This window comes from Spea bombifrons, chromosome 10 (assembly GCF_027358695.1).
Source record: "Spea bombifrons isolate aSpeBom1 chromosome 10, aSpeBom1.2.pri, whole genome shotgun sequence".
NCBI lineage: Eukaryota > Metazoa > Chordata > Amphibia > Anura > Pelobatidae > Spea > Spea bombifrons.
The window spans coordinates 7,127,981-7,155,813 of record NC_071096.1 but is presented as its reverse complement, the minus strand read 5'-3'; the positions used below and the strand labels follow the sequence as shown (position 1 = coordinate 7,155,813).

At 45.2% G+C, this 27,833-nt stretch overlaps 1 protein-coding gene across 6 annotated transcripts; it reads left to right on the top strand.

The window, feature by feature from the left end:
• The first annotated feature begins 575 nt into the window (after positions 1 to 575).
• PACSIN3 (protein kinase C and casein kinase substrate in neurons 3) lies at positions 576 to 27,563 on the top strand. 6 transcript variants are annotated; one of them, XM_053448731.1, is made up of 12 exons: positions 576 to 726; positions 15,620 to 15,692; positions 18,072 to 18,169; positions 18,281 to 18,437; positions 18,707 to 18,942; positions 21,372 to 21,527; positions 21,785 to 21,960; positions 22,174 to 22,294; positions 22,406 to 22,545; positions 22,881 to 22,943; positions 24,012 to 24,169; positions 26,637 to 27,563. In XM_053448731.1, exons 3-12 carry the CDS (start codon positions 18,119 to 18,121, stop codon positions 26,750 to 26,752), a joined length of 1,374 nt encoding a protein of 457 aa, XP_053304706.1. In that variant the 5' UTR covers positions 576 to 726; positions 15,620 to 15,692; positions 18,072 to 18,118; the 3' UTR covers positions 26,753 to 27,563. The 6 variants fall into 6 exon arrangements, with proteins under 6 accessions (XP_053304706.1, XP_053304708.1, XP_053304710.1 ...); XM_053448733.1 differs by lacking the exon at positions 15,620 to 15,692 and having other exon boundaries at positions 581 to 726; XM_053448735.1 differs by lacking the exon at positions 576 to 726 and having other exon boundaries at positions 15,547 to 15,692; positions 24,012 to 24,096.
• The last annotated feature ends 270 nt before the right edge of the window (positions 27,564 to 27,833 follow it).

Sequence of the window (27,833 nt, the reverse complement as noted above, 5' to 3'; positions counted from 1 at the left end):
TGGCACATAAACAGTGAGTTTCTTATGCACATATACATAATAATATATTTGAATATTAAAAACTCTCCCTGCACAATGCATATCTTAGAAGGGTCCCTGGCTAAAGGTGCTGGGCGAGACCAATTGTACAGCGCTGCGGAATATAGCGGCGCTTTAGCAATGTGTAGAACTTGTTCCTTAGCCGTATGTACAAACTGAACTACCAGCCAACACACGTCTGCCATAACGTCATTTTTTATATAGAGGGTAATTTTTGTGTAAAATCCTGACATTTTTATAAATGTTTATTTGTTACTATTATTAATAATAATTATTATCATTATTATGCACAGTTTAGTGAATACTCTAATGGGGTATTCATTCTGCTCCTGATGGAGAGGATGCAAGAGAGAGACCGAGAGACCTGTAAAGAGAGTGCTGGAGAGGGTAGAGCAGGCAGGAGGGAGAGGCGGAGAGAGGGAGGGAGAGGCGGAGAGAGGGAGGGATAATTAGCAGGGAGTGGGCGTACTCCAGATTATACTCAGGGGGAGGAGGAGGAGTGGGAGTGCACTCAGGGAGAGAGACAGACTGCAGAGAGAGGAATAGACAGCAGCACTCAGCCCACAGGGAGAGGGGCAGATACATGCAGGTAGGGGGTATATTTCATTCAGGAAGCTGTCACTCATCTGGGACAGACAGACAAACAGCCTGGACACTGTACTCAGGATTAACAGTCTAACCTCAGAGGTGAGTGTGAGGGGGGGGGTAAGGGATATGTAAAGGTGTATGGATGAGTGGTGAGTGGAGGAGAGGTGGGTAGTGAACTAGGAAAGCTATGAGAAGTAGTGAGTGTGAGTGGAGATAATTAAGCCACCTGTGGCCCTGCACCTGTTGTTGCAGCTTGAACTTCAGTTGCTATCGGTGTGAGGGTCTGGCTGAAGGAGATGGGAGTTGCAGTGGAGACCCCCAGCTCGAGTGTTGCTGGTTTTCATTCCATGGGGAGGTGAATTAAGTAGAGAAAGGGAGTGATGTGCGGTTAGCTTAATACATTGAGTGAATTGTGAGTGCTGGGCCCACCTGAGTAAGAGTTTTGGCTGGAGGGTGAGCGCTGGGCTCTTCTGGGTGAGCGAAGGGTAAGTGCAGAAAGAGCACTTGACTGACTTTGGGTGGGCGCCCCCTTGACTGGGTTTGGGCGGCAGGGTGAGTACCCCCGTGACTGAGTTTGGGTGGCTGGGTGAGTGCCGGGTGCCCCCTTGTCTGGGCTTAGGTGGCAGGGTGAGTGCCAGGCCATTCTGGGTGAGTGAAGGGTAAGTGCAGAAAGAGCACTTGACTGACTTTGGGTGAGCACCGGGTGCCCCCTTGACTGAGTTTAGGCGACAGGGTGAGTGCCCAGGCGGCAGGGTGAGTGCCCGGCCCTTCTGGGTGAGTGAAGGGTAAGTGAGCTGCGAGCAGGATAATGGCAGCCGGAGCTGGCTGGACTCATTCGTTGTATAAGGAATGCTGTTAAACGAGAGGCTGCGGATTAAATTTTAATCTACTGCTTTACCTCTCGTGTTTACGTTCAGAGTGTGCGGGGAGGACTAAAGCTTCCCGGCGTATATATCGTGAATGCCGCTTTCCCCAAACATCACACCGGAGCCGCCCCGTCCTAGATCCATCCCAGACGCATTTCTCGGATACCTGATCGCAGTGCAATTATTATTAAATACGGAAATTCTAATGGTATGGATCGCTCGTTTCTTTAGTGGACCGTTCTGAACTACCGATTCACCAATTTTTGGTAAACCGGCAGGGGTGGCAGCAGGAAGGTTTGGAGATGTCGCAGGACCTGCCAAGGATGGAGTGGGATCTCGAACCCCTCCGTAATACCCCTTGTGTTTCAGTGGCTGCCCTTCACGCTCTGCCCCTGGGTAGCAAACCGAGGCAGCTGCGTGTTAGAATTAGGGATAGCAGCGGTCGTCTCTATGTACTATTGGGGACCAGAACCTTTACCTGTAAGGTTTAAAAGCATCCCTAGGGTTATTTTAAAATAAGCCCTATCCGTACAGTCCCGATGAGTTGATAATCGCTGATCATCATTATATATAGGGCGGTAAATAAGTGCAGCAGCCTCCCAGCAGAAGTGGTAGAGGGTAATACAGTGAGGGAATTTAAACATGTATCAGATAGGCATACGGCTCCTGGATCTAAGACGAGACCAACGACTGATTAAGGGTTGAGTCTTTACAGCGGGCGACTGGACGGGGGCCGAACGGGGCCTATGTTTCTAAATTGACGGACGGGATGCTCTAGCTTCCGGGGAGTCCTCGTTTTTTAAAATCTTTCTTATGATCGCTTATTCCGCTGCTCCGATGGCTGCATTCACTCCGTCGTCGTCCCGTATATAACGTACGCAGCCCTTTCCACCAGAGCGATTGGGCAATGTGCGCTAAACCGGTAGATTACGTGGGTGGGCGCTGTAGCGGGGGTTCTGTTGAGATGAGGTTTTAAATTGGTGATGATTATGTTTTTTGTTTATTTGAAATGTTTTTTTCTTTGAAATGATTTGTTTTGATACATTTTTAATAATGTTTGTAAACACAAATGGATACATAAAGCGAGCGACGCGATGAATACTACCGATGGGCCGCGTTTCTTCTTTTTGTATAAATTATTGTTGAAGTTTATCAGCCGGTGTGTTTGCAGGCGGAACGCTCTGGTTTGTAACGCTGATAACGGCTTTTCTAGGCTTTATCTGCGTATACATTTCTATATGCGGCATAATCCCGTATAGTAGCTTAGTGAAGTAGCTGTGAACAGGTCTGGGCAAATCTTAAGTAGCAGGTAGTAGCCTTGGCTACAAAACTATTACTCCGGGTATTGTCTTGCCATGCGGAACATGTCCCTATGTAGACGTTGGATTGGCCCTGTGTAATGTATAGTGAAATTGGGTGGATTTATTTATCGGCCGTGTCGCATTTATTGCAGGGGACCCCTAGTCTGCCTTCCTCGGACTCAACTGCAGGCGTCGTTACAGCGTGGTAGCTATGTGTGTAACCCGGGCGTAAGAATAATGTTTAATTCATAAAGCCATTTGTTCTGAGCTCCTAGAAAACAGGGCATTGGTGAGGAAAGAGGGGTACGGGGGCTGAAAGAGGAGCGCTGTGCTGTGTGTTTCAGTCCATCTGCACCTGCGGTCTGGGCCTTATGCTCATACAGAGAGCAGGGCTGTGTCACGATACCCGCTCTTGCATGGGTCCCTGCATGGCTTGGCTCACGTTGAGAAGATCCATTGGCCTCTGCGGAAGAAACCTTTATTTTTTTTTTTATTTTTTTTAGCAGTTCTGCTTCACTAGAAACATGTTAATTGCGCCCGTTTTGTATATGTATAAGACGGTAGCCCTGCTTGCTTTGGTCTTCACTTTCCTTGAACCTCTAGAAGGATAGACCCAAGGCTCTCTTTAAATTTTTAATTTATAATCTCTTGTCCCCCAATAAAAGAACCCGATCCTCCTGTCCATATGTTACATGTAGGGCTATGTGTGGGTTATAGTAATACAGAATAAAGAGGAAAAGCTTTTGGGTGAATAATCACACATTCCTCAGATTTTCGGTCGTGGTATCTATTTAAATAAGACCAGCATCTCCTATTTTTCTGCCTTCCTGAATGTGATATACATCTTGCTGTTGACGTGCCTGCTTGAGCACTGGTGGCTTGGTATTTCCCCAGCAACTTCTCAAGCAGCTGGCTGATAAAATGGGACTTTTTTCCCCGGCTTTTTAAGGAAGATTTGTCGTATCTTAATCCTTTGAGGTATATCGGTCGTATGTTCTTTATGTATTGTATGGATTGTAACCCCGATACAGACGATGGCTGAATGGCGTATCGCACGATTCCTTTTGTTCATTAAGTGTGATTTCCCCCCGTTTTTATCTGTTCCGTTAACAGATTTCTTTATTCTTTCCTGGCGTGTTAAGTGTTTGCTTGTCTCCTTCCTCTTTCCTTAAGAGGGGTCGCGAATCCCAGGACTGACCGGCTTGACCTAAGACGAGAGGAACAAACTGTTTAAGTTTAACGTGGCGGATTGACCCAACGGCTGATAAAACAGAAAAGAAAAGAAACGAAAAACAAACATGGGAAGGAAATCCATAAATCTTCGGAATAAACCTAAAGCCGTGTTTATCCTAGAAACGTACTATAATAAAACGGTTCAAGTGGATGTTAAAGGAGTAGCCAACCATTTTTAATAGGGGTTTGGTCCGGTTCCTGTCGTTTTCAAGTGGTGAGAATTCTATTTTTTCTGATGTCCCAGGTTCAGTAAATTGCCCCCACCCCCCAGGTCAAAAAGGGGGTCTTTATGTGCGTGCGTTATTCGTGTATATCTCCGGCTGCTGGATCAGGATACGAATGTGTGATGTGTTTAAGTAAAGGTTCTGCGTGTTGGATATTTTATGACGTCAGTGGTTTATTCACTAACAATCGTAAAGGGTGGGTTTTCATCTGCCGGACAAGGCATAGAATGCATAGTTCAGGGTTCTCTTGTCATCAATTGAACTATATATTCAACGGTCGGCACGGTCCCGGCAGAAAGATGCTGTGGTTGGCCATCCCTAATGCAAATCACGCGCATTAAATAACCCCCGTGTGCTGTTCTCTTAGAGAGTGTCAGCTCTGCAGGATAGGAATCACACCAATCTATATGCAGACGCACGCCATGCTGTACAGGCTCACGGGAGGGGTGTTAAACTGTGCGGAAATGAATTCACGCGACCTCCAACCACACACCCCGTCCCAGCCTTTCCATCGTTCCCCCAGAACAAAGATTGTTCTGTCCAGTGTAACACTGGGATGCTTTAACAGGGTTTGGAGTGTGGGGGGGGATTCTGCCGCTGTACGCGGGCTGCGGACGCTTTGGCTCCTTCTCAGCGTTGCGTAGATTAATTCAATCCGTCTCTAAGCTCCGTCGCGCAGCTCTCCCCCCTGCTCCGTGCCAAACGCAGATTGAAATTTTCCAAGCCGCTTGTTTGCCAAGCAGACCCGAGGCTCCTGGAGCCATTTCTATGAATATTTTTGTATTCTCCTCCTCCGTCCTTCCTCCTCTGCTTTGTTACAGGTAAGAACCGGGATATTAAAGCTCCATAAACACGATGATCCCTATGTACAGTCTATAGCAGTTCTATAGATGCCTAATGTGTGGGTTCGTCTCGGTTGGTTCTGGTTTCGTCGGACCCTTTTGAATGTACGAACAGCGCTGCGGAATATGTTGGCGCTATATAAATAAAAGATGGTGATAATGTAGCCGCTTGCCCCCTCTGTAAGCCGGTAACGCAGCGTCTGGAGACCTGTGCCTCGTTCGTCTGTTGATCGCTGTGCTAAGGAAACCGTTTCTGCTTCGGTACCTCTGCGTTGTTTGTTGCTAGACTGTAGTTTTAATGCCTCTCCTGGGGGGGGGTATAAGGGTATGCGGGGGGGGTATGTTTGCTGCACTGCAGGCTGGTAGAAAGCAGGCATCTGATCAGGTGTTGTTGCCGGGGAAATAAAGCCTTTCTGTAAAGGTTAGAACGCTCCAGAAATTCCCACACTGAAACTTGAGCACCCTGCTGCCCTCTTTAACTCTTTCGTTGTCAAAGAGCCCTTGCTGAAGAACCCATTCCTTCAGTCTGCGATGGTGAAAGAGTTAATATGTAAAATCTGGGGGGGGGGGTTTGACTGCCCTGTAAACGATTTGGCCGTTGCTTGCCGGGACTCCTCGTTTTCCTTATGCCGCCTGTATATTGTGTAATATAGGCTGTATCTATATAAATAAATCTGTACGGCTCCGTGATTTATATCCCCGGATTCTATGGGGGGAAAAACCTTTTTAACCCCGTACATTCTGAAGGTGTTGGTGACGCATTGCAGTAAATCACGCACCTCCTGGTATACAGTAGCTTCATTTCCAACGCAGCAGACGCTGCATGTTTCTTGTGTTTGTTGTTTAATGTTTATTTTGAGTTGGCCGACGCGTCCTGCGGTGCGGGAATACGCGGAATATGAAATATGTTTGTTTATTTTTTTTGCTAAGCTTGCAGTCCCAGAAAATTAATATGCCGTCAGTATGTTTTTCTGGTGTACGGTTACTGTTTGAATTTGGGTACGAGATCTTTGCGTGGAATGAAACGGGGACTGTTTGGGGTTTCTCTGGACATCCTGGTGGGGCGGTTTGTGGAGTCGGGGTAGTAGTGCTGAAGGTTCGCTCCGTGCTTGCGGCGTGTGGGTATTGCGCAGGCATTCCCAGCTGACTCGGAGTCCTGTAAACCTGTCGGTGCACTTCTGATGCCAGCCGGGAAAAGCCCCGAGCCAGAATAATAATTTCATCCAAATCATTCCTTCCTGGTTGGGGCAACAGAGGCCCTCTGAGACCTCTTCTACCATGGAGATAGTGGTCTTCCAGTTACAATGAATGATAAACGTCTTGTTCTTCTTGCTCATAAAATTTGATGAATGGTCCATATTGCCCCGGTAAGGACTAGATAACCCTAGCAAGTTACCCTGAGAGCAGTCATAGATGGCAGTGTATGTTTTAGTCTCATTTAAGGGAAGGGTGGTGTGGAAATGATATGGAGAGGCTGGGGAGAAGTGAGAATTTTGGAATAAGTTCATGAATGAGTTGGTTGTAGATGACGTTGGGACAGCTGGTTCCTGCCTCACGCTGGATGACGAGTCCTCTGTGTGTATTAGTGATATTTTGTATCTCTTTCATATCTTGGATTGTATACACAATAAAGTTTCTATTATCTATACCATTGGGTAGGCTTATTTATTTTCCTGGGTTTTATAGCGCCAGCCTTCTCTAGATTTGGGCTTTAGGTTCTCAACTTCTCCTTTATTGTATGGGGTGTATTTCACATAGGCATACGAAGTGTGAGGGTATGGGTTATGTGTAATCCGGAGTAACGTTCTAACCTTGTAGCTTCTTGTTCTTGCAATTCATCGATATGTAGGCTGATAGGAAACATCTTTGAGTTTAATGACTAATGTTTTTACCCTTCGATGCCGGTCATAGTGGCACCTCGTTGCCCTTTCTCATCTGGCACAGGTTACATTGGCAGCCTCTATAGTCTAATTGCACGTTGGTGGCACCCAGTTCTTTGATTAGTTACAAGTGTTTGCGGGTCCTTTATTTTCCAAGTATGTTCTGCTATAGATCGGGTTCCTATTGGTTTAAATGTCCTCAGTATGTCGCGTTATTCTGTATCATTATTGGAAACTTCTTGTCCTGGCGCATCAGTACTTTGTGTTATAATCTGTATCGATGTCATCTAGAGATGGTTACTTTGCAGTAATGGGAGGTATATCCGCTTTAGGGGAATATACTGTATGAGTTGTGTATTTATAATATAATCTTTCTAAGTTTCTGGTTATGGTATGATGGTAGATGGGTAAATGTTCTGCATTATGTCCTTTTTATGTCTGAAAATGAGATGTCTGACTGATGCCCGAACTGGGTAAATATTTGTTAAAATGAGTGGCCCTGCCAATGTGTAATTCTATGACCAGTTCTTAGGAGCGATCTGAGTTTAGAGAGATCGTAACGATGCTTGCCTTTTCCAGAAGTTCTGGTTCTTCTCCGTCTTGCTGCCCGCTCGCTAAACCTTCTGTTTTTGGGGTTTTCAGCTTGGCCTTTGAGACGGCGTGTTGGCGATTGGGAAGAGTTCAGGCTGGGTGGGCGCTGGCAGACCGCGTTTCCTATGTAATTACATGCGATGGGGCCGGTAATTGGCTTGACCTTGGATGAGATGTTTTTTGTAACGCTGGAACCTTAAAGGCTCTGTTCCTCTTAAGTAATTTCAGATTTACTCTCCTTTTGTTAAATGTTAAATCCAACAGAAATCATTAAGAAGGTATTTCAGTTTCTATGGTAACAACATTGGAGCCGGTAGAACGACCTTTAATAACAGAACTTGCTGGTGGCTTCAGGGCCTCTTTCGTGGGTAGACTTATGTTTTTAAAGTATATTTCTAACCACGCTTGCTTTAAGACAATTCGCGTGTGACTGTAACACCCCCCTTCCATGTATTTGCTGTTGGTTGGCCTTCTAGCTCGGTGTATTTACACGAATCCACGGTCCAGCACAGGTGGGTTAATCAGTAATCTTGCTATTCTCTGCTCCTGCAGTGATTGATTTAATTCTTTGAGTCTCGGAAGGGCGAACAAGGCGTTGAATTTCCTTCTAAAAGGTTAAAATAGAAGCGTAGAATTTGACGGCAGATCGGAACCGTTCACGGAGATCCCAGGTTTGGAAAATGGGCTTCGGGGTGTTTGTAGGGAGTCGGGGTTTGGAGCCGTTCTCTCTCGTCGCTTTCAGTGTCTCCCTACCTTCTCCGCTGACCGCCTCCATGTCCCTGTCTCCTTTTGCGCTGCTCTGTTTCTTCTCTTGCCTCTCGTACTTCTGTCTTCTGTCTTCTTTCTTGGTCTGATTCTCCCTGTCATCAGCTCTGTTAGCCAGGCGTACCAGAGCACTTCCTCAAAAGCGTGACGCCTCTGCGCACGCACATGCACCCTCACCGTCTCTGTGAATCCATCTGCAATGTTCTGGCCTCCTGGAGTACTTCCGCAAAAGGGCGGAGCCACCTTGCGTCCCACTGGGACAGCCTCTCCCCTGTTCTCCCAATTAGGGAAAAGGTGAGCAAAGGCTCCGCCCTTTTGAGGAAGCGCTCCGGGAGGCCTAGAATACAATGGAGCTGAGACAATGGAGAAAAGAAAGAAGACAGAAGAACAAGAAGATGCAAAAGAAGAAGTGCAGCTGCGGAAAGGGGACGCGGTTGCCAGAGAAGGTAGGGAGACGTTGTAAGAGAGTGAATGAGAGAGCGTGCATCAGGGAGGGAGGTGGAAATAGATCCACGTCTTCTGGAGACTCCCGGATTTTCCGAGAGACTTGAGGCCTCTATGCTTGGTCCATCTAGTCTGCCGTTTTTTCCCTGCTTTAAAGACTCGGATCTTAAAGATTTCAGAGCCGTATGCCATTTACGTGTATTTTCGTGTAATGTGTCATGAGCATAAGCTAAACTTTGTCCTCTCTGTTACTAAACCCTTTAGTCCTTTCTTCTCTCCTCTCTCTCCTCATTAGGGTGGCTCTCATTGCACTCCTGTTGGGTGCCAGATCTACTTCTACGCATTGGGATAGCTGTTGGTGCCATGACGCTATATGTGCAGACGTTGTGTCGTGCTGTTAAACTCCTGGTGTTTATATCAGGAGATCTGACGTATGCCTTATCAGGGGTGTCCAACCTGCGGCCCTCCAGCTGCTGCAAGACTACATCTCCCATAATGCTCTTTCAGCTAAGGGGCTGGCTTAGGAGTATGAGAGATGTAGTCCTGCAGCAGCTGGAGGGCCGCAGGTTGGACACCCCTGAGTTATATGTATGCCCTGATAATATCCCGACTGGCTGATTAAATTAACTCTCCACAGTGCTGCTGCCCAGCCTCTTCCTCCATAGGGGTTATATTGTAGAGCCAATCACGTGTCTCAAAACCTGCAGAGACGGGCGTGCGGCGGCCCATGCGCAGGTACAGCGTTCCTCTGCTGGCTCCGTGCCAAATCCCCCTAATGTCTCAAAAAGACCTGGCTGAGAGTTATTAAAATTAAGTAAACTCACTGCCGTCAAGGCGAAGTGTCAGAAAACTGGACCGTTTTACGATTTCAATAGTTTTTAATCAAAGTTGATACCTTTTTATTCGACCAACGCAGAAAAAGCTGTAACGTTCTATAAGCTTTAGGGACCTCGGATATCTTGGTGGGATCTCCATGTTTATCACGCAGGGTGGTGTCCGCTGTGCAGCTTCACATAGAACTTTGCATCAAGAATTGTGTCCCATATATACATATATATATATATATATTACCCCCCCCCCCAAAGTGCTAAAAAGTAGTGCAGGGATGTCTTGATGGACTTTGTGTGAATGTAAGATGTCGGAATGCTTCACGACGTGCAGATATTCTATCCGGTTGATGTCCTTTTAATCATCCTGCTTGTTTCTGCACAAGGATCGTGCCGCGGATCTTAAGTGTCTAATACTGCTTGTTTATTTCTGTGACCGGCGGAGTATGACGGCTCGGCACAGCTGCGGTAATATTTTCACATGCTGTAACATAGGGTGCGGCAACCTAGGGCACTGCGACTCCCAGGATTCCCAGCCAGCGTGGCATGCGTTTGGACTCTGGAGCTTAACGTGGTAGCTGAGTCCATGGATGAGGTGTCCGGTGTAATATCGCTCGCTGTAAAGGCCTCGGGAGAGATGTCACCAAGTGTTAAAATTTGAAAAAGCTCTGGATAAAGCGAACCAACCTGTTTGTCAAGAGAAAAGCCTAAGCTGTGGAGAGCACAGAGGTCTCTTTTCAGATGGAAGCAAGAGATGGAAGAAGAGATCTCTGGAGGTCCCCGAAGCGTAATGTGACTCCTTGTCTTCTGTAAAAGTTACCACCGTCTTCTATATACACACCATTGTCTCTTGGACCAATTCAGATGAGAAGCTGCCAAGCAGAAGAAAATAAATATATCAAAGCTGCCAAGCTGTTTGTCGGGAACAAAGTGACCCTGTACATCGATCTAACGAGCTTCCGGCTGAGGATAGTTACTCGGACCTGTCTTACTCCCTACAGACTCGCCTTATGCTTCTTCTAGCTAATGTATATCTATAGATCAAATATGGTATATGTTTAGTAGGGCTGCAACTAACGATTATTTTAATAATCGATTAGTTGGCCGATTATTTTTTCGATTAATCGATTAATCGGATAAAAAAAATGAATGTAAATTTTTTTCATTTATTTAAAATAATTTACTAAACAAATGATGTTAAATACAAACAGCAGAATAAAAAAACTTTGGTAATACATTTCTTGTCTTTATTTCCCAACCAGCCCCCCAATATATGCACATTTGAGCCCAGGCTTGCCATGCTGCCCCCCCACATATGCCACGCTGCCTACCACAGCACTCCACGCTGCCTCCCACATCTGCCACTCCACGCTGCCTCCCACATCTGCCACTCCACGCTGCCTCCCACATCTGCCACGCCACGCTGCCTCCCACATCTGCCACGCCACGCTGCCTCCCACATCTGCCACTCCACTCTACCCCCCACATGCCACTGTGCCTGATACGCCTTATACCCCCTGAAACACCACTCCATCCTCCCCAGACATGCCACCCTGCCCTCCCCACATCTGCCACTCCACGCTGCCTCCCACATCTGCCACTGTGCCTGATACACCTTATACCCCCTGATACCCCACTCCATCCTCCCCAGACATGCCACCCTGCCTCCCAGACATGCCACTTCTCTACCCCCAGATATGCCACTCTACCCCCAGATATGCCTTATACACCCTGATACACCACTCCGTCCTCCCCAGACATGCCACACTGCCCTCCCCACATATGCCTTATATACTGTATATGCCTTATACCCCCAGATATGTCACTTCACTGCCCCCAGGATTTAGATTCCCCTAAATTAACCCTAAACTCCCCACTAACCATAACTGCCCCTAAATTAACCCTTAACCACAGCATCCCCTAAATTAACCCTAAAGACCCCATCAACCACAGCATCCCCTAAATTAACCCTAAACACACCATTAACCACAACTGCCTCAAATTAACCCCAAACACCCCATTAACCACAGCTGCTCCTAAATTAACCCTAAACACCCTATTAACATAACTGCCCCTAAATTAACCCTAAACACCCAATTAACCATAACTGCCCCTAAATTAACCCCCACCTCCCCTAACTTTCAGTAGCCCAAATATATATATATATATTACATACATATACATATATACACACACATACATATATATATATATACACACACATACACATATATATATATATATATATATATATATATATATATATATATACATATATATATATATACACACACATTATATATATATATATATATATATATATATATATATATATATATATATATATATATATACATACATATACTTACAGTTAGATGAGTGTCACAGCCATGTGGTTCTGGCCTGGAGAAGGAAGGGGCGGGGCCAGTTGTCACAGTGATTACAGGGAGGGGGAGTAAGTAGGAGCTGCTGCTGTGAGACGGTGAGTAAGACTACACGGATTATACAATGAGGGGGATTTTTCAGAGCGTTTGCTCTGAAAAAACCCTCATTTTATAATCGATAATAATCGATTCAACTAATCGATAATGAAATTCGTTGCCAACGAATTTCATTATCGATTATTATCGATTTTATCGATTAGTTGTTGCAGCCCTAATGTTTAGTCTTGGCATTATGGGTCACTTGGCACAAACTAGATGTTCGCAGACGGCCATCATCGAGGGTTCCAGGAGCCCACATGATGGCACGCTGCTATCAGAAGAGGGGGCTCCTGTTTGTAGGTCTCCCCGCTTGCTGGTTGTATTTCTATTTTTGCCGTATTTCATTGGTCTACAGTATTTTCTGGATATTTACTACATTTATTAACTGGAATGTTAGATACATTTTTATCTATACTTTTCTCAAGTTCTTGTCTGAAGGCTACTCGACTCTGTTAATGATATTGATTGACGTCCAATATGGTCTTTTAAAAATTGATGTTGCAGAGTTTGCTTTGCTGTTTCCTGGAAATGTAAATATTTTTTTTTGGTCTGCCTTTAAAAATGAACACTTTTTTTTCCGTAGTTTTGGGTATTCCCAGACTCCCCTCTGCCGTGCCGACCCGAGGACATGTAGGGTAAGCCGCGTCTGAGAGGCCTACACAATCTATAATCACGTCTTCTACATGAAGACCTTTTCTGGTTGGGAGACGGAGGGAGGACCGTATGGAAGAAGCTAACCGATATCAAAATTATTACAAAGCAGTAAACGAGAACATTTCATGGAGCAACCTTTTAATAATCGGTTCCGAGGGTGCGTGCGTGCTTGGCGCTGGGAATATACAAACCCAACGGTGTTAATCATCAAACCGTAAATTAAGTGACGTGCTTGGAATTCACATAAAGTCTCGTAACAAAGAGTGAGAGGTTTCCAAATACTTATTCTAGGAGTGCTTGCTCATTGTTTGGGTTCAGTAGAACCGGTCGCTCTGTTACTTGGCTTTGCCCTCTCGTGTGGGCCGATTGACCTGGGAAATGGTGGCCGTACTGCGATGGCCAGCAGCGCACACCCTAACGCAGGCGTTTTGTATCTGCGGGGATACTGGTGGCTTCTGGAACTGGGAGCCGTGGCAGCCACCGCGAGGGCTGACAGTAAAATTCCACCTTCTGGAAGGAACGCGGGTTTGATTTGGCCAAAGATCAAGTCCGGAGCCTCCGATGTGAACGCAGCCATTGTGCTGCACGCGGTCGGGGCGGTTGGCATAAAACCTGAAACTTAACGGGGGCCGAATATATTTTATTCTTTATATGTTATGTATGCTCGTTTCTCACAGATGCTGTTTGTTTGAGATCTGGGTCTAGAATGGAAGCTGTTTGCATAGACTTTATTTGCTGACTTTTATTTTTTTCATGGCTGCGTAACGTTTCCAACAGGCTTTGTGTGACGCGGACCCACCGGTAACCGAGAGGTTATGTGAAGGGGTATCTAACCCCCAATTAAAGCCCCTCTGCCCCTAACAAACTTTAACTCCTGTGGGCACAAAGCATTGATGAAGAACATCATCACAGGCTTAATTGAGGTTTTCTTTAAGGCTGCAGAACTCCAGTCCCCAAGGGCCACAGACGGACCAGGATTTCTGTGTACCCTCGCCCGAACTCAAGTCTATTAATACATTTTTAATTGATATACCTGTGCTCAGGCTGGGATATCCCTGGACTGGGGTCGTGCACTAGACTGTAAGCTCTTGTGAGCAGGTCCTCCTTGTTCCGTGTTTAGCCTACGCTGTACCCAGTTACTTGTGTTCCAGTAAACTGGAATATTGTTAACCCCTTGAGTGCCAAACTGGTGTCGCCCAGCATTCCTGGTGCTGAAAAAGGCTTCGCCGCAGATAAGTTGTTGCCCAGATATTGACCGCTGCGAGACGGCTGCCATTCGCGTATTTGATTGGCAGTGTGGGCTCCAAATATGTTTTAATATTGGCCAGGTTCCGCTTAGTATTTGGTAGACAAATCCACACCCTGACCTTTTTATATCCTTTTTCACATTTGCCCGCGCCTTAGCAATAGCGGCGGTAGCTTGTGACAGCCGGTACTGGGTGCAGTATGGATGCTGTCACTGAAACGGTGACCAAGTACTTGGGTGACGCATAATCTTGGCAAAGTTCCATTTAAAGGGAAAGTATCTGCTAGTGCTATATATATATCGTGTTTTAACCTTCGTCCCAAAACGAAGACGCCGATGCATTGACCCATAAATAAATGTCCCATAGATGCGTGTATTACCAGCGCCCCGTCGAGATGGCCACTGGCAACGCACGTGGCACCCTAAATCACTCCTAAAAGTATATTGGCTTTAGACGGACCTCACAGCTGGGTCAGGGACTATTTTCTTGCAGTGGAAAAAATTTTAACCGTAATCTTTGCACAATATAACTTTTAACTCTTTCTGTATTGGGACAGCGTATGGAGCACAGAGTTTATGGATCACAGATCTTCATTTAAATATAATTTTTCTGACCCACCGTCTAGGATTGTCTGGATTCCCCCCCCCCCCGAGATTGCGAAATATGTAATGGGAGCCAAACGGCCTTGGGAGAATGATTTTAAAAAAACGTATTCGCTGGAGAGGTAGATAACCGAGCAAAAAAATCATAAAAATGTCAACTGCTCCGGATGGAACTGGATGCTGAAGATCTTCTCGCTCCGGGCAGAACCTGGAACCTCCAAGTTCATGCAGCAAAAACATATATTATATGAAGAGCATAGCATGGTGTTTACGGTGGTGATGAAGTCATGGGAACTGGGTTTTTGGTACAGAATTTTAAGATTCGTTGGTGCTGCGGATATTTCCTAAACGTCTTCGGAGACATGAATATTGGATCTATAGTTTAAGATTTTTATGACGTGGTGCAGTGGTCTCTAGGGTTTATGGCAGTTAATAATGTGTGTGTATAATAGTTTGTTTCTTTTCTGTTAACTGTCGTGCGTCTTCGGTATAATGCTATACGGCGACGAGTGCGATGTGTCCTTTCTGACAATTCAGCAAATGGCTCGCATAGCACTATTTCTGCAAAAACTCAGGTGTGCTAATACGATTGCGAAATCCCCGAAAATAGATGCAAAGGTAATGATTAACCCCTTTAATTCCAGACACCGTAGTCCAGTCTGGCGTTTACTGAATTCCAAACTGTAAATCAAGAAGGGTATATGTTTATACGAGATCCCCTCTCGTTACATAGGTTTGAGATGTCTCTTAGCGAGATGTGGGGACTGGGAGAGGTAAACGCGGTCGGGGGCAATTTGCGTCCTGTTACCCAAGCCACGCGCACGCTAATGGCGGCTCTTATTAGTCATTAAGGGATGCCTGCTGGTGTCACTCCCTAACGGAGGGGAGGCAGCTGGGTGAGTGGCGTCACTTGGAGTGGGTGGCATAGGCGTGCTATATTGGGGTCTCCTTATTTAGAATAGCGTCATGTGAGATTTGAGTCTCCGTTCAGGGTTTGCAGCTGCCACTGACTCCTCATTCTCTCGCTCTACAGATTTGGGAAGAACGCAGGTCTGTGCAGGTCTCGATCCGCCCTCCTGTGCTGGAGTTTTTCTTCTAACTGGGAGGTATGTGACGTGAATGCAGTCTGCCGGGGAGATGGGTGCTCGTCTGGTGAGTCCGGTGTACGCAGGCGACGGGTGAATGTATCTTCTGTTTGTTATGTTAGGGTTGGTACTGCTTGCTTTTGATAGAATGAGCTGTTGCGTGATGTGTGCCCTGGGTGCATGAATGTGAGTGTCCGATACGCAAGGAGAAGAAGCATTGGGTATGTTGTGCCTTTAGCTTCATACATGTGATGTGTTAGTATTCCTCTCCTGTCCGTTCATATAAGAGGGGTGGTGTGTGTTAGGTGCCCTTGGTGATACGGAGTGTGTCCTTCTCCAGCTGTGTCCTGTCCATTCTGGAGAATGGGGCAACGTGTCATATGCCATCCGCATCCCTGGGAACACTTACCCCGTCAGTCTTAATGCCCCATTATAAGGGTATCAGGGTTATCCAGTCTGGAGCTGACTTCTTCCTATTCTCTCCTGCGGTGCTCATAGATATATATATATATATATATTTATGACTCCCAGTTAGTGCTTTTGCTACCAGTATGTTACAGGGAAAATACCTGCTTTAAATAATTACAAGTCTGTATGAGGACCGGTATTGCAGCCATTTGGGGGTAACACATTTGGCGAGTCGCTACATAGAATCTTAACGATGGGCTATTAAAGGGTTAATATTTCATGGGTCTCGGGGTCAGCGCGTTTAGAAATTTCCCAGGTATGGGCGCCAGTAACGTTGCGCCGGATGTGTTCTGCGCACGCAGGAGAACGGGACATGTCCTGTGCCCTTGGGAGCTTTACTGCGGGGGTCTATTTCTTGTGGAGAAGACAGCTGTGCCCTGTGGTGTCATCATGCGAAGGAGCATATATCCGTATTCACTGCTCGGGTGGGAGCGCGGAGATAGATTTCTCCTTTATTTGAGATTTCTGTAGAGGTTTATTGGGTGGAGGGAAACATAATTCTGCCCTGGAAGGAAGCTAAGAGTTGAGGGACTTCCAGCAGCTGTAGATGTTGAGAGATTTCAAAGGACCTTTCCGCCGGCCTGCTGAGGAAATGGTTTCGGCTTTGACTTGCTCGCAGAATCCTTCACTTAAAAAAAGAAAAAAAAAAAAAAAAAAAAAAACCTGGGTTCAAAGGGACATGGCTTCCTGAATATTGGAACCCTTCATTGTGACTTCATCTGAAAACCTAAAATGCACTGTATAAAATAAATTTTAATGGACCATGTCTACAAGTTCAATATAGGAGGAGCTCTGAAAAGATCCAGCCATGGAGGGAAGTCCTGAGTACCCTTGTGGTAAAACCTGGAACTGCAGGAAGGAAGGGGAGAAGTTTACCGCTAGAGGTCCCCATTCTTCTAATCACAGGCATTCCAAATGCCTCCTCTACCATCCCTACCCCATTTCAAATATCAGGAGCCCCCCCTAAAAATTAATCAAGTACTCAATAAATACTTTGAGATCTCCGAGGAGATTGAGGAAGATTGTTCTCCATGAACATCGAGAAGTATGGCAGACCCCGCGGGTGGGAGGCCTGACTGATGGCTGGCAGCAGTTGCTGATATTTTAGGCCCGCGTTCAAAGTTTATTTTGGGACCGAGAGCTGTTTCCGTTCTTGGATTGTCTGAGCTTTTAATAACAAGCGGCGTTTGGAACAGGAACCTGCGAAATTCATTTATTAACCAGCCCAAGAGCGCAGAGCGCTCACCGACATCCGACCCGGGTCTTCTACCGGCGGACGAGAGAGTCCCACTTGTAACCGGTTAATGAGCTCCTTATGAGCGGGTCGTGATCCCGAGAGAATATGCAGAGAGGGGGGTTTAAGTGGCACCTGCTTTTAATAACCTCTCCTTACTGCGCCCATGGAAATTAAAAGCAAGACCCTATATGAAGAGGGGTCCAATGATGAGATAAAGAGAGCTTTGCAGGTCTTCTGCGGAGGTAGTCCAGCCTTTACATGGAGTGAAAGTGACCTCCTCGTTGATTTGAATCCCTGATGTCGTGCAGAATGATTCATAACTTCTATTTTGAGTTTGCTCTTGGGGGTTTTTATGCCGAGCATGCGCGCTGCTTCTCTTATAGAGGCAGAATGTGCTGACCTGATGGCCAGTGCTTTTAACATTTCGGGCATCCCAAGACTTGAAGAACAGTCACTTGCGTGGGTTAAAAAAGACGTAGGAAGGGTGTAGGCAGAAAATGTGCGGGGCGTAGGGGTCAGAATGGAAGGAACTTTAAATAGACGTGGGCAGGGCTGCAGTCGAGCTACCCCGCGGCACCTCGCAAAACATGATCCTCTAAGAACATGCCTTGTCCTCATGGGTGAATCATAAATGGGGCCTTGGGTGGGACAATAGGTCAGGGTGTACCTTTTACTCACGGTAACTGTCTTTACAGTTCTAGGTTAATCTGCAATCATTCTGTGCTGCAAGAAATCCGCGGGAATGACTGAGGAGGGCAATGGCGGAGAAGTTGTAGGGGGCAGCTTCTGGGAGGTGAGTGTCAATCATTCCCTACAGCCATTCTATAATGTGTGACGTGCGTTGGTCCACCTTGGGAAGGTGGGGATACGGCGCGTGTATTTTATAATATTCTTACTCGTTTAGGCTGGTAATTACCGCCGCACCGTGAAACGAATTGATGACGGCAGCCGGCTATGTAACGATCTCGTCAGCTGCTTCCGAGAACGGGCCAAGATCGAAAAGAGTTACTCGCAGCAGCTGTCGGACTGGAGCCGCAAATGGAGGGGTTCCATCGAGAAAGGTGCGGTAACTTCCAGTCGAACCCATCTCCAAACCCCACCAAACACATTCCATTAGTGGCTTTTAGCGGCCATATTGTGTTGGATAACCCAGTGGGTGGGTGAGTACCTGTGGTATCGGTACCCACGTGTGCCTGGGCTTTCGAAGGGATACGCGAGTAACTCCAGCCAGCGTAGTAGATCGATGGGTGTTTTAAGGGATGTATAGGAACTGGTGGCCGCCATTCCCTCTTTGGTATAGGACTATACCCCGTGTGTTCTTCTCCTGCAGGTCCTCAGTATGGCACGTTGGAGAAGGCCTGGCATGCCTTCCTCTCGGCGGCAGACACACTGAGCGAGATTCACACGGAGCTGCGCAATCAGCTTTGGGACGAAGATAGCGGCAAAGTGCGGGACTGGCAGAAGGAGGCTTATCACAAGCAGATGATCGGAGGCTTCCGCGAGACCCGGGATGCCGAGGAGGGATTTAGCAAAGCCCAAAAACCATGGGTGAAAAAGTTTAAAGATGTAAGTAATGGAGCCGATTATATATAATGTGAATAGTCAAGTAGCCTTGAGGTTCATTCCTATGTTTCCACGCGAATGTATGCAGGAGGGAGGCAGAAAGGCCCAGGGTGCTTTAAACTGTCGTGAGACTTCACTTCTAGTACTTCTAATAACTTTTTTTTCTCTCGACGCTCGTGCTTTGGTTTCCTTAGAAGCCAGCTGGGATCAGATGGAAGTGGGGTTTAACTGAATACCAAAAGAATAAACATGAGTTCATACAGCTGTTCAGCATATAAATTGCAGATGTAACGAGGATATAGACTTTCTGCGCTGCGGTTCCTTTTTTGGCGAGTCGGCACAAATGGGTCACGATACGTCCCGGGGTCAGAGATTTCCCATCGGGTGTTAGGAATGGACGCCCCGTTTATCCAACATTCCATTTGGTTGACCATCTAACTGGAAGGGGATGTGCTGGTATTAGTAACGTGCCTCATGATCCATAACAGTCGTGGTTCAGCAGTTGGGGAAGCCACATTGTCCCCTCCTGAATTATTATTATACCCTACATGTTCCCATAGAGAGCCGTCATCGGTATAGGTGAGTCAAACGGGGACGGCGATTGAATCATCCTGAATTGCCGTGGGGGAATTTGGTGCTAGCGATCAGAGATGGAGCCGTCTGAAGTTTTCGGTATAATGTTATGTGTAATAGATAAACGTTAGGTGGGGTTTGGGAAGATGAACCTGTACACATTTCCAAACATGTTTCTGCAAGACCTGTGGCAACATCGTACGAAGCTTCCTGAAAGGAGGCGTCTCTCTGCCGGTATAGGAGTGTTCCTGGGAGTGAATAGATTGTAAGCTCACAAGAGCAGAGCCCTCTTCTCCTTCTGTATTAATTACTCTTAATTTCACGCTTCCTTATTGTAATAGTGCTACAGAATCGGCCAACGCTCTATAAATAAAATTTAAAAAAAAAACTAAATATAATAATTGGTAGCCCACCTTATATTCCTGCCATCTTAATTTCTTGTTACCAGGATATGCGTTATTTTTCCTCCCCATTAACTTACCTTTGTCTTGTGATTGTTAAGGCAGCCCATTTAAAGGTGGATGAGGAGACAGAATAGAAGTTCCTGGTGCTCTATAAATAAAATGTAATTTAATGACCTCCAAAACATGATGGGTCCGAGAATATCGGGCTTTATCTCAGACGTTCTGTCATTATCACTGTTTAATAAAAGCCACCCTTGTGTTATTTTCAGAATATTCCTTCAGCTTTTACGATATTTATAATAAGATCTCGACGTTGTGTTGAGGATCTCCTCTTTCCCGTAATTTATCCCGGCACATACTTGCCCCCCTTTTTGCCCGGTTTGGGGTATCTGCAGTTGGAATTGGGTAGGGTATAAAGTCGGTGCGACTTTCCTGCTAGCCGTGGAGACTGCGATGGGGAGAGGATTGGGTTACGGCTGGAAAGGTCTGTTATGTAACTTTGTAGCTGGGCTATTAACTCTTTCTCTCTGTTGTAGAGGATACGGAGTCTCTATCCCAAATTCTCAGTTGCCCAAGAAGGAAACTTGCCTGTGCTGCAGCTTCCAACAGGCAGGGGTTATAGAGGGAATACACGTTCCTTGAATTATTGCTATTGAAGCAGTCACCAGTATTGTCATGTTATGAACATGGAACTTGTATGTAGTTGGCTTATAAAGAATGCTTGAGGTTTTACAGTAGATATAAAAATGGGCCATCGGGGATATCTTTCTGGGTCTTGTTGACTAGAACAGTCCAAATATGTCTTTCTGATGCTGCCTCCCTCCATGGTGCTGCCTGCTTAGCGAGGCTTTGAGAGAAGCACGGAGCTCATTAAAGGGTCCGCAGCCCCATCTTTCCTCCGCAAATGCGTTGCCTTCAAACTATCTGACCGCTAGCTCTGCAGGATTCTATTATTCCCACCTCGCCAACATAAACCATCGTACGCTTTGCAGCCAAAACCCCTGTTATAAATCAGACGCGGCATACGATGTGTTGGGTATAAACCTTCCGCTGGTTGCCATGGTGGAATTTGTGGGTTTTTAATTATCCGCGATCTGTAAATAGAGGGCAAACCAAGGACGGGGTAACAAGGCGTTTGCAAACATCCATAAACGCCCGGAAAAATGCTATTAGTATTAACATAGAATATTTTTGATCTGTTGCAACTTAAGTTGCCATTTCAGCATGTGGTCTATGAGTCAACCGTACGCAATGTTCACGGTATATTTTAGTGTTAATTATGCAACAATATAAAAAAAATAAAAAGTATCTTGTTTCTAACATTCTTTCCACTTGCGTTCTATGTATAAACATCTTTTCACTTTATTAATGGCTGTAAGTAACATCACCGGTGTGGAACACTGAAGGGGATCATGGTTTGGACGCGTGTTACTCTCATGTTTTCGTCGTCCCCAGGTGGAAGCTGCCAAGAAGCGTTACCATGTAGCATGTAAGGAAGAACGGGCGGCTCATGTGCGCGAGGATCATTCTAAGGCGGACGCCTCTGTATCTCAGGAGCAGCTGCGCAAGCTGCAGGAACGCGTGGAAAAGTGTGCCCAGGAGGCTGAGAAGGTCGGTGAATGTAGCGGGGTGGTGGGGTATCTCTGCTAGGTCAACAAAGTAAACTTAACGTTCAACAGGGGCAATTGAGGAGCTCTGGGTGATGGTAGAGTTGCAGTAGAATTTCCATAGCATTTTGCCCCAACTGAAATAAGGACCTCTTCCAACCTTCTGCGTGTTCTCCTCTAATCCCAACATTCACTGTCTGTGTCTGGTGTCTCATTACAACATCTTGGGGTTTCCCTCACCTTCTTTTATATTGTCTTCAGACGAAAGGAAACTATGAAAAGGCTCTGGAGGAGCTAAACCGTTATAACCCGCGTTATATGGAGGACATGGAACAAGTGTTTGAAACCTGCCAGGAGGCAGAGCAGAAGCGCCTACGCTTCTTTAAGGAGATGCTGCTGGATATTCACAAACATCTTGACCTGTCGTCCAGAGAAAGGTATCAAAGGACAGTCTTAGTTACCTTTTAGAGATACACACGGAAGACATGATACCCATCGTGTGTTACATGGATATGCAGATTTGATGGTCACCTGTATACCCTCAGCCAGTGTCTCCTTTTCCCCTGCATTGTACACCTTTTATAATTCATCGTTCTTTGGAACATTGGGAACCGGGAAATGTCTGATGACCTCATTGTATTTTCTTCCAGTTTCCACGCTCTATACAGAGATCTGTACCAGGGCATCCAGGCGGCTGATGACCAGCAGGACTTGAAATGGTGGAGGAACACTCACGGGCCGGGTATGGCCATGAATTGGCCTCAGTTTGAGGTAAAGTTTCCCTCTTGTATGCGGCCACGTGGATTATGTGTGCAGGGAACGTGTGACTTAAAACCAGACGGAAACCGATATAACCCCGACCACCTTCTCTCCAATCCACAGGAGTGGTCTCCAGAGACGCAGAGAGCCATCAGCAAGAAGGAACGCAGCAGTAAGAATGTGGAAGAAGTGACTCTCACCGGTATTGTGCCGGCACGAGATGGGGTATCATCGGGGACCCCTACTCAACAGCTGAACAGAGGGTGAGTGAGACTAAATGCAGGTAGAGCGGATTTAATGTGTCAAATGAAGACCTAAACGTTCTGTCCAGCTGGCTACTATTCAAGAATGATCTCAAAGTATTTATTTTATAGTATATTATAAATTCTGTCCGTTGCTACTACTCCATACGCAGAAAACATTTTATTTTATTCATAGTACTTTTTTATTATTATTAAACGGCAGGATTATGCAAAATGTAGGCAGCTTTGTTGTGTTGGAGGGTACATATGGATCCGTGATCGCGAGTCATTGGTATCAGGAGTCACAGAAGGGCTTTTGGCTCCAGCTCAGCATCTGTTTGACATCCCTTTCCCAGGTTTTCCTACGCAGACGAAGACCAGGATTTCTATGCCGCTCTGACGGATTCCCCGCGCTTAGAGTCAGTATAGCTTCTCCCCTACGCACGGCGTGGGGTCCGCTCGGCCCTCCTCTCGTCTGCCTCCTTACGCTGTCCTCCTGGGCCTCTCGCTTGTAGCGGTGATGGGTTTGAGGACCGTTTTCTCTGATTGGATGCTGCCCTGTTGCGTTAACACATCTGTCGACCCGTTTAGTCGATCTGTCGGGACTCCGCACGGGATCTAATCAGAGACAAAGAACCTCCGGCAGTTTTTCACGATTTCCCATTCTTTTTGGTTCTGGGCTTACGTTGATTTCGTTGATTTGCTGGTACATTGGTGATTGGTGGTTTAACTTCTTGTATTCGGACATCTTCACAATCTGCGTAAACGTGTGACTGTCTGTATGCGGTTACTGTGTACTGTATATGTGTGTGTGTATTAAAATCAAATAACTTAATAAACCCTATGGGAACCAAAGCACTTTATACACCGAATAATAATTGGCTTTGTTGTCTTTGGCCAATACTCCTTAAATCTTAGTGTAATAAGGGTTGGTAGGCTGTGTTGGCATTTCAGATTTCAAGAGGTTGAACAATGAAACTGTTTCTCAGCTGACCTTTTACTTATAATAATATTATTATTATTATTACCGTTTTATTTATACTGTGTTTACCTGCTTTTTCCGTAGATAGTCTCAAAGTGCAGGTCCGTCTATATATTTCCTTAATCAAAGCAGTGATATCTCTTGTATCAAAGGCTCGTATAACATTAATAACGTGTTTCCACTTCCTTAACCATAGGATGCCTTTCACTTAAACCGCGTATAAATATAAATAATAAATATATATATATATATATATATATATATATATATATATATATATATATATATATATATATATATATATATATATATATGAGGGTATTAAGCATATATACGGGATAGGCATATGGCTCCTGAATCTAAGACTAGACCAACGACTGATTAAGGATTGAGTCTTTCCAGCGGGAGGAATATATGAAACCTGCATCGCCGGCAGCTTTTTAGTTTAAGTAAGAGGTTCTGTTTTGTTTTGTGGTGTTCATTAACCCTTTATCCTTTCTTTTAGTGCTGGGAAGGATGATGCATCTGAGTGGTCAGAGGACGACAGCCCTAAAAAGTCCCTGGACAGTAATGGCCGCGAGGCATCACAGGTAGAGGGCGTGCGTGTGCGAGCTCTGTATGATTATACGGGCCAGGAGGCTGACGAGCTGAGCTTTACAGCAGGTACAGAATACTAACCTTCCCTTAACTGCCCATCCTTTACCTCCTCACAGGCACTACCCCCCCCCACACCCTCCATCCTACCACCCAGGTCTAGTGCATGTAACCTCCGAACGGCAGAGCACGCCGGCTGGCGGCAGTGCATGGCGCACAGTTTAGGCGACTTCCCCCTGCACGCCGTTAACCCCCCCACGCTTATTTATTTACAGGCACACTCTGGGTACCGATTATCCGCTGATGCACAAAGCGATGGCCAGGATGAGCACCGTCCTTTGCCGATCCTTTGATTTTTAAGTGTGAACGTTAACCAATATAATACACCCCGGTGTGAAACTTACAAGCTAACCCTGCGTCGCCATTATTATTTAGGGGGCTCACAGCTCCTAATGACCCCATTATGTATGAAGAAAAAAAATTTTTTTAAACCTCTACAGATTATTGCTTCTCAATTGATAAACATCAGCGTAACGACAAGAAGGGGTTTACATTTTCTACAATGTTAGAAATATAGATATATTTGTTTTTTTCCCAGAGCAAAGCCTGTCAGCCACTTCATTTCAGATCCGTTTAGCTTGATGCGAGGAAGGGTCAGTACTTAACTTGTCTAATGTATTAAAACAAAATACACCTGAAGCCCATCTTTTTCTTACTATTTTTTCCCCCCCATCTACATGAAACGAGTGGCAAAAAAATAACCGATTGTTGCCCCTGCTCTCCTTCCTTGGAAGAAATTGGATTTTTATTTTTTTCATTATTTTTTTTTTAGTGGGTCGGGAATATCTAAAAATGTTCGTTTTAGTTTTAAGTTAACCTAACTTTTCCCCCCCAAAAGGTTCTATAAGATCGAGAAATAATTAGGTGGTACTCGGCGGTGTTTTGCGTTGGTGCCGTGTGTTCTTTAAGCCTTGCTTAGTCTTAGCGGTCAGCGTCTGCTCCACGGGCTTCTCAAGCTGCAGAGGTTTCCGTGGCAGACTTTGTGATAGAACGCCACCTTCGGCTTGCAAAGACCAATGTCACGAAAGACTCGTCATAAATCTCCACCGCGATCTCTTAAATAACACGCCTGTCTCTGCAGATATGCGGACCCAACGGGGTAAGTCGGCCGCATGGGTAAAAATATCTCGTTCCTGCTACGTTGGTCTGGGAACCTTCCAACCACAACGTTTTACTAGCGTGGCCACTATATCTGAATATATTATAATATAATATCACAGAAAAAGTGACGGCTCTGCTTACAGAGACAGAATTCTGTTAAATGTCATCTTTTTAGGTTGAAGAATGGACCGGCTAAGGTATCGAAGCCTTATGACCGTCAACCTGCTAAACGATTTATTTTAATCATTTTCTCAGCAATATCAATGTGTCTGGTCTGTGTTTTTGGACCTTGGTGAGAAAAAATGTAAATATCTTAATCCTGTGTTTTTTTTCGAGTCATGAATTGGGATCTATAAGGTAAAATCTATATGTAAATACAAAAACCGGACATGTCTGATCTGAATAACGCCTCTTTCTGGTGATGTGAAAAACATGCAAACGGTAGCCCAAAAAAACCGTATACAGTGTGGGGAGTAAACCCCTAATAATCATACAAAAACTAACAAAAGAAATAAAAAGACTGCTAAAATCTCAATTTATTCCAAAATATATTAAAATAAAATGAATAAAGGACGTGGTGGGGAATTGGATTGTCATATCTAAACGGTAAATGATTAGTTGTATTTGTTAAAGTATGTTTATTGTATGATTTCTGGTTTAGTGCCGCTGACCTTATTAGGTTATAAAGATTTTACACGACGCTCAAATGTTAAAGGGGAATTCCCACCAATTTTGTTTTTATTACAATTATAAGATTTTAAACATTTTCCCCGTTTTATTATTATTCTTAACAGTTTTAGTTTTTGCATAATGTTTTCAGGCGGCTGCATGTTAGCCATTTCTATGCGTTCGTGCTCTTTTGGGCCAATCTAGACAAAAGCCTTGACTCCTTATCGTACTGCCTGTGGTAAACAATAGAATGGCTCGGTCTTAATTACCCAGCTGGACATTGTCCTAAAAGAGTAAGCTCAGCGTGATGTTCGAGCGGGGAAAGTCGCCCAGAACGACCAACAACAATGGCCGCCTCAAGGTCCGCAGATGAAGGGAGTTTATTGGGGAAAAAATGAGCTAAAAGCACGTTTTTTGTCACTTCTAAGCCGCATATTTCTGTATCTAGCACTAGATTGTGTGATTCTGAACGGTGTTAGGTTTATAGGGATTGTGAGCATGGATAGGTTTTGTGGCAGGTCAGCAAGATGACCTTACGAGGTTTAACCGGCAATAGGTGGTTCATGGTCATCGTAACGGTAACCTATCGGAGACTCACAAATGAGGTAAAAGCCTGGAGTTTTTGCTCGTTGTCCTCTTCTGCACAGGTTTTCCCACCTCCCTCTGCTTTGCCGCCATGCTAAGTCTCGTTGTCTCCTGTTTCTAGGAGAAGAGCTCATAAAGTTGGGTCCGGAAGACGAGCAGGGCTGGTGCCGGGGACGTCTCCTTTCAGGGAGAGTTGGACTTTATCCTGCGAATTACGTGGAAGACGTTTCATCTTGAGGTCGACCGGCAGCGCTCTTCCACCAAGCTGTGTGTGTGCGTTTTGTGTCATGAATGGACAATGAACATTGGATCCTCCTAGCGAAATCCATTGCTGCTTTTAACACTTATTTTAGAAATGCAGTTTTTTTTCCTTTTTTTCTTTCTTTTCTTAATAAAAAATGATCCAGATTCTGAAGGCTCCGCGGAGAAACCCGTTCAAAAGCCAGCGCCGATCGGGATGATTTTACTTCTGTCTTCCACGTCTGTTCTAAATAATATATTTAAATCCTGAAGCAGGTGACACCCTTTAGTGAATACTTTCTGCCCCAACTACCATTCTATCTTCTCGTACTTAAGGGGGGGGGGTGTTTTAAAATAAAATAATAATTAAAAAAAAAAGCAAATGTCGCCAAGGGAGCAACACATATTTTTCTCAGAGTTGCTGCACCTTTTTTTTGCAACGCAAGGTATTAAAAAATGTATATTTTTTAGAATTTCGTTTGCTGAACAAACTAAAAAGAGAATGTTAAGCCGGGTTTCTGGATGTGTTTAAGTTTTGGATCTGAGGGTTCACACTTTAAAAAGTAGGATTTCTCCTCTTTTATGCCCAGTCGGTAGCGAAGAAGCTGCAGCGAACGGATCAAACGTCCATCTTCCCAGATCACGTGCAAACCGTAAGAAAAAGGTCGAGGAGAGATCCCTAGCGGGTTTTCCAGTGAACGCGAATGAAAAGGGAGGGGGAAATGTTTAGTGCCATCTCATCATGCAAGTGACCTTATTGTGAAAATGTATTTTGTATTTAAATAATAATAAAAAAACATTGTTTTTACCAAGTTTTTTTTTAAATTTTATTTAGATTTTTACTGTTTTTATAACAAAATAATTTTATTTGAGTAAAAGGCAACTTTAAGCAATTTGGAATCGAATTTTTAATAGCGATGAATGCGTTATTTAATGGTTATTCTGTAGGAGGGTCCGTATATAAAGCTGCCTGCGTGCAGGAAAGATGCCGCGAAGAGGAAAACATTTAGGGGGAGCAGCAAGTCAAACGTTTAATAAAAAAAAATCTTTATTAAATGAAGAATAATGTACACAATAG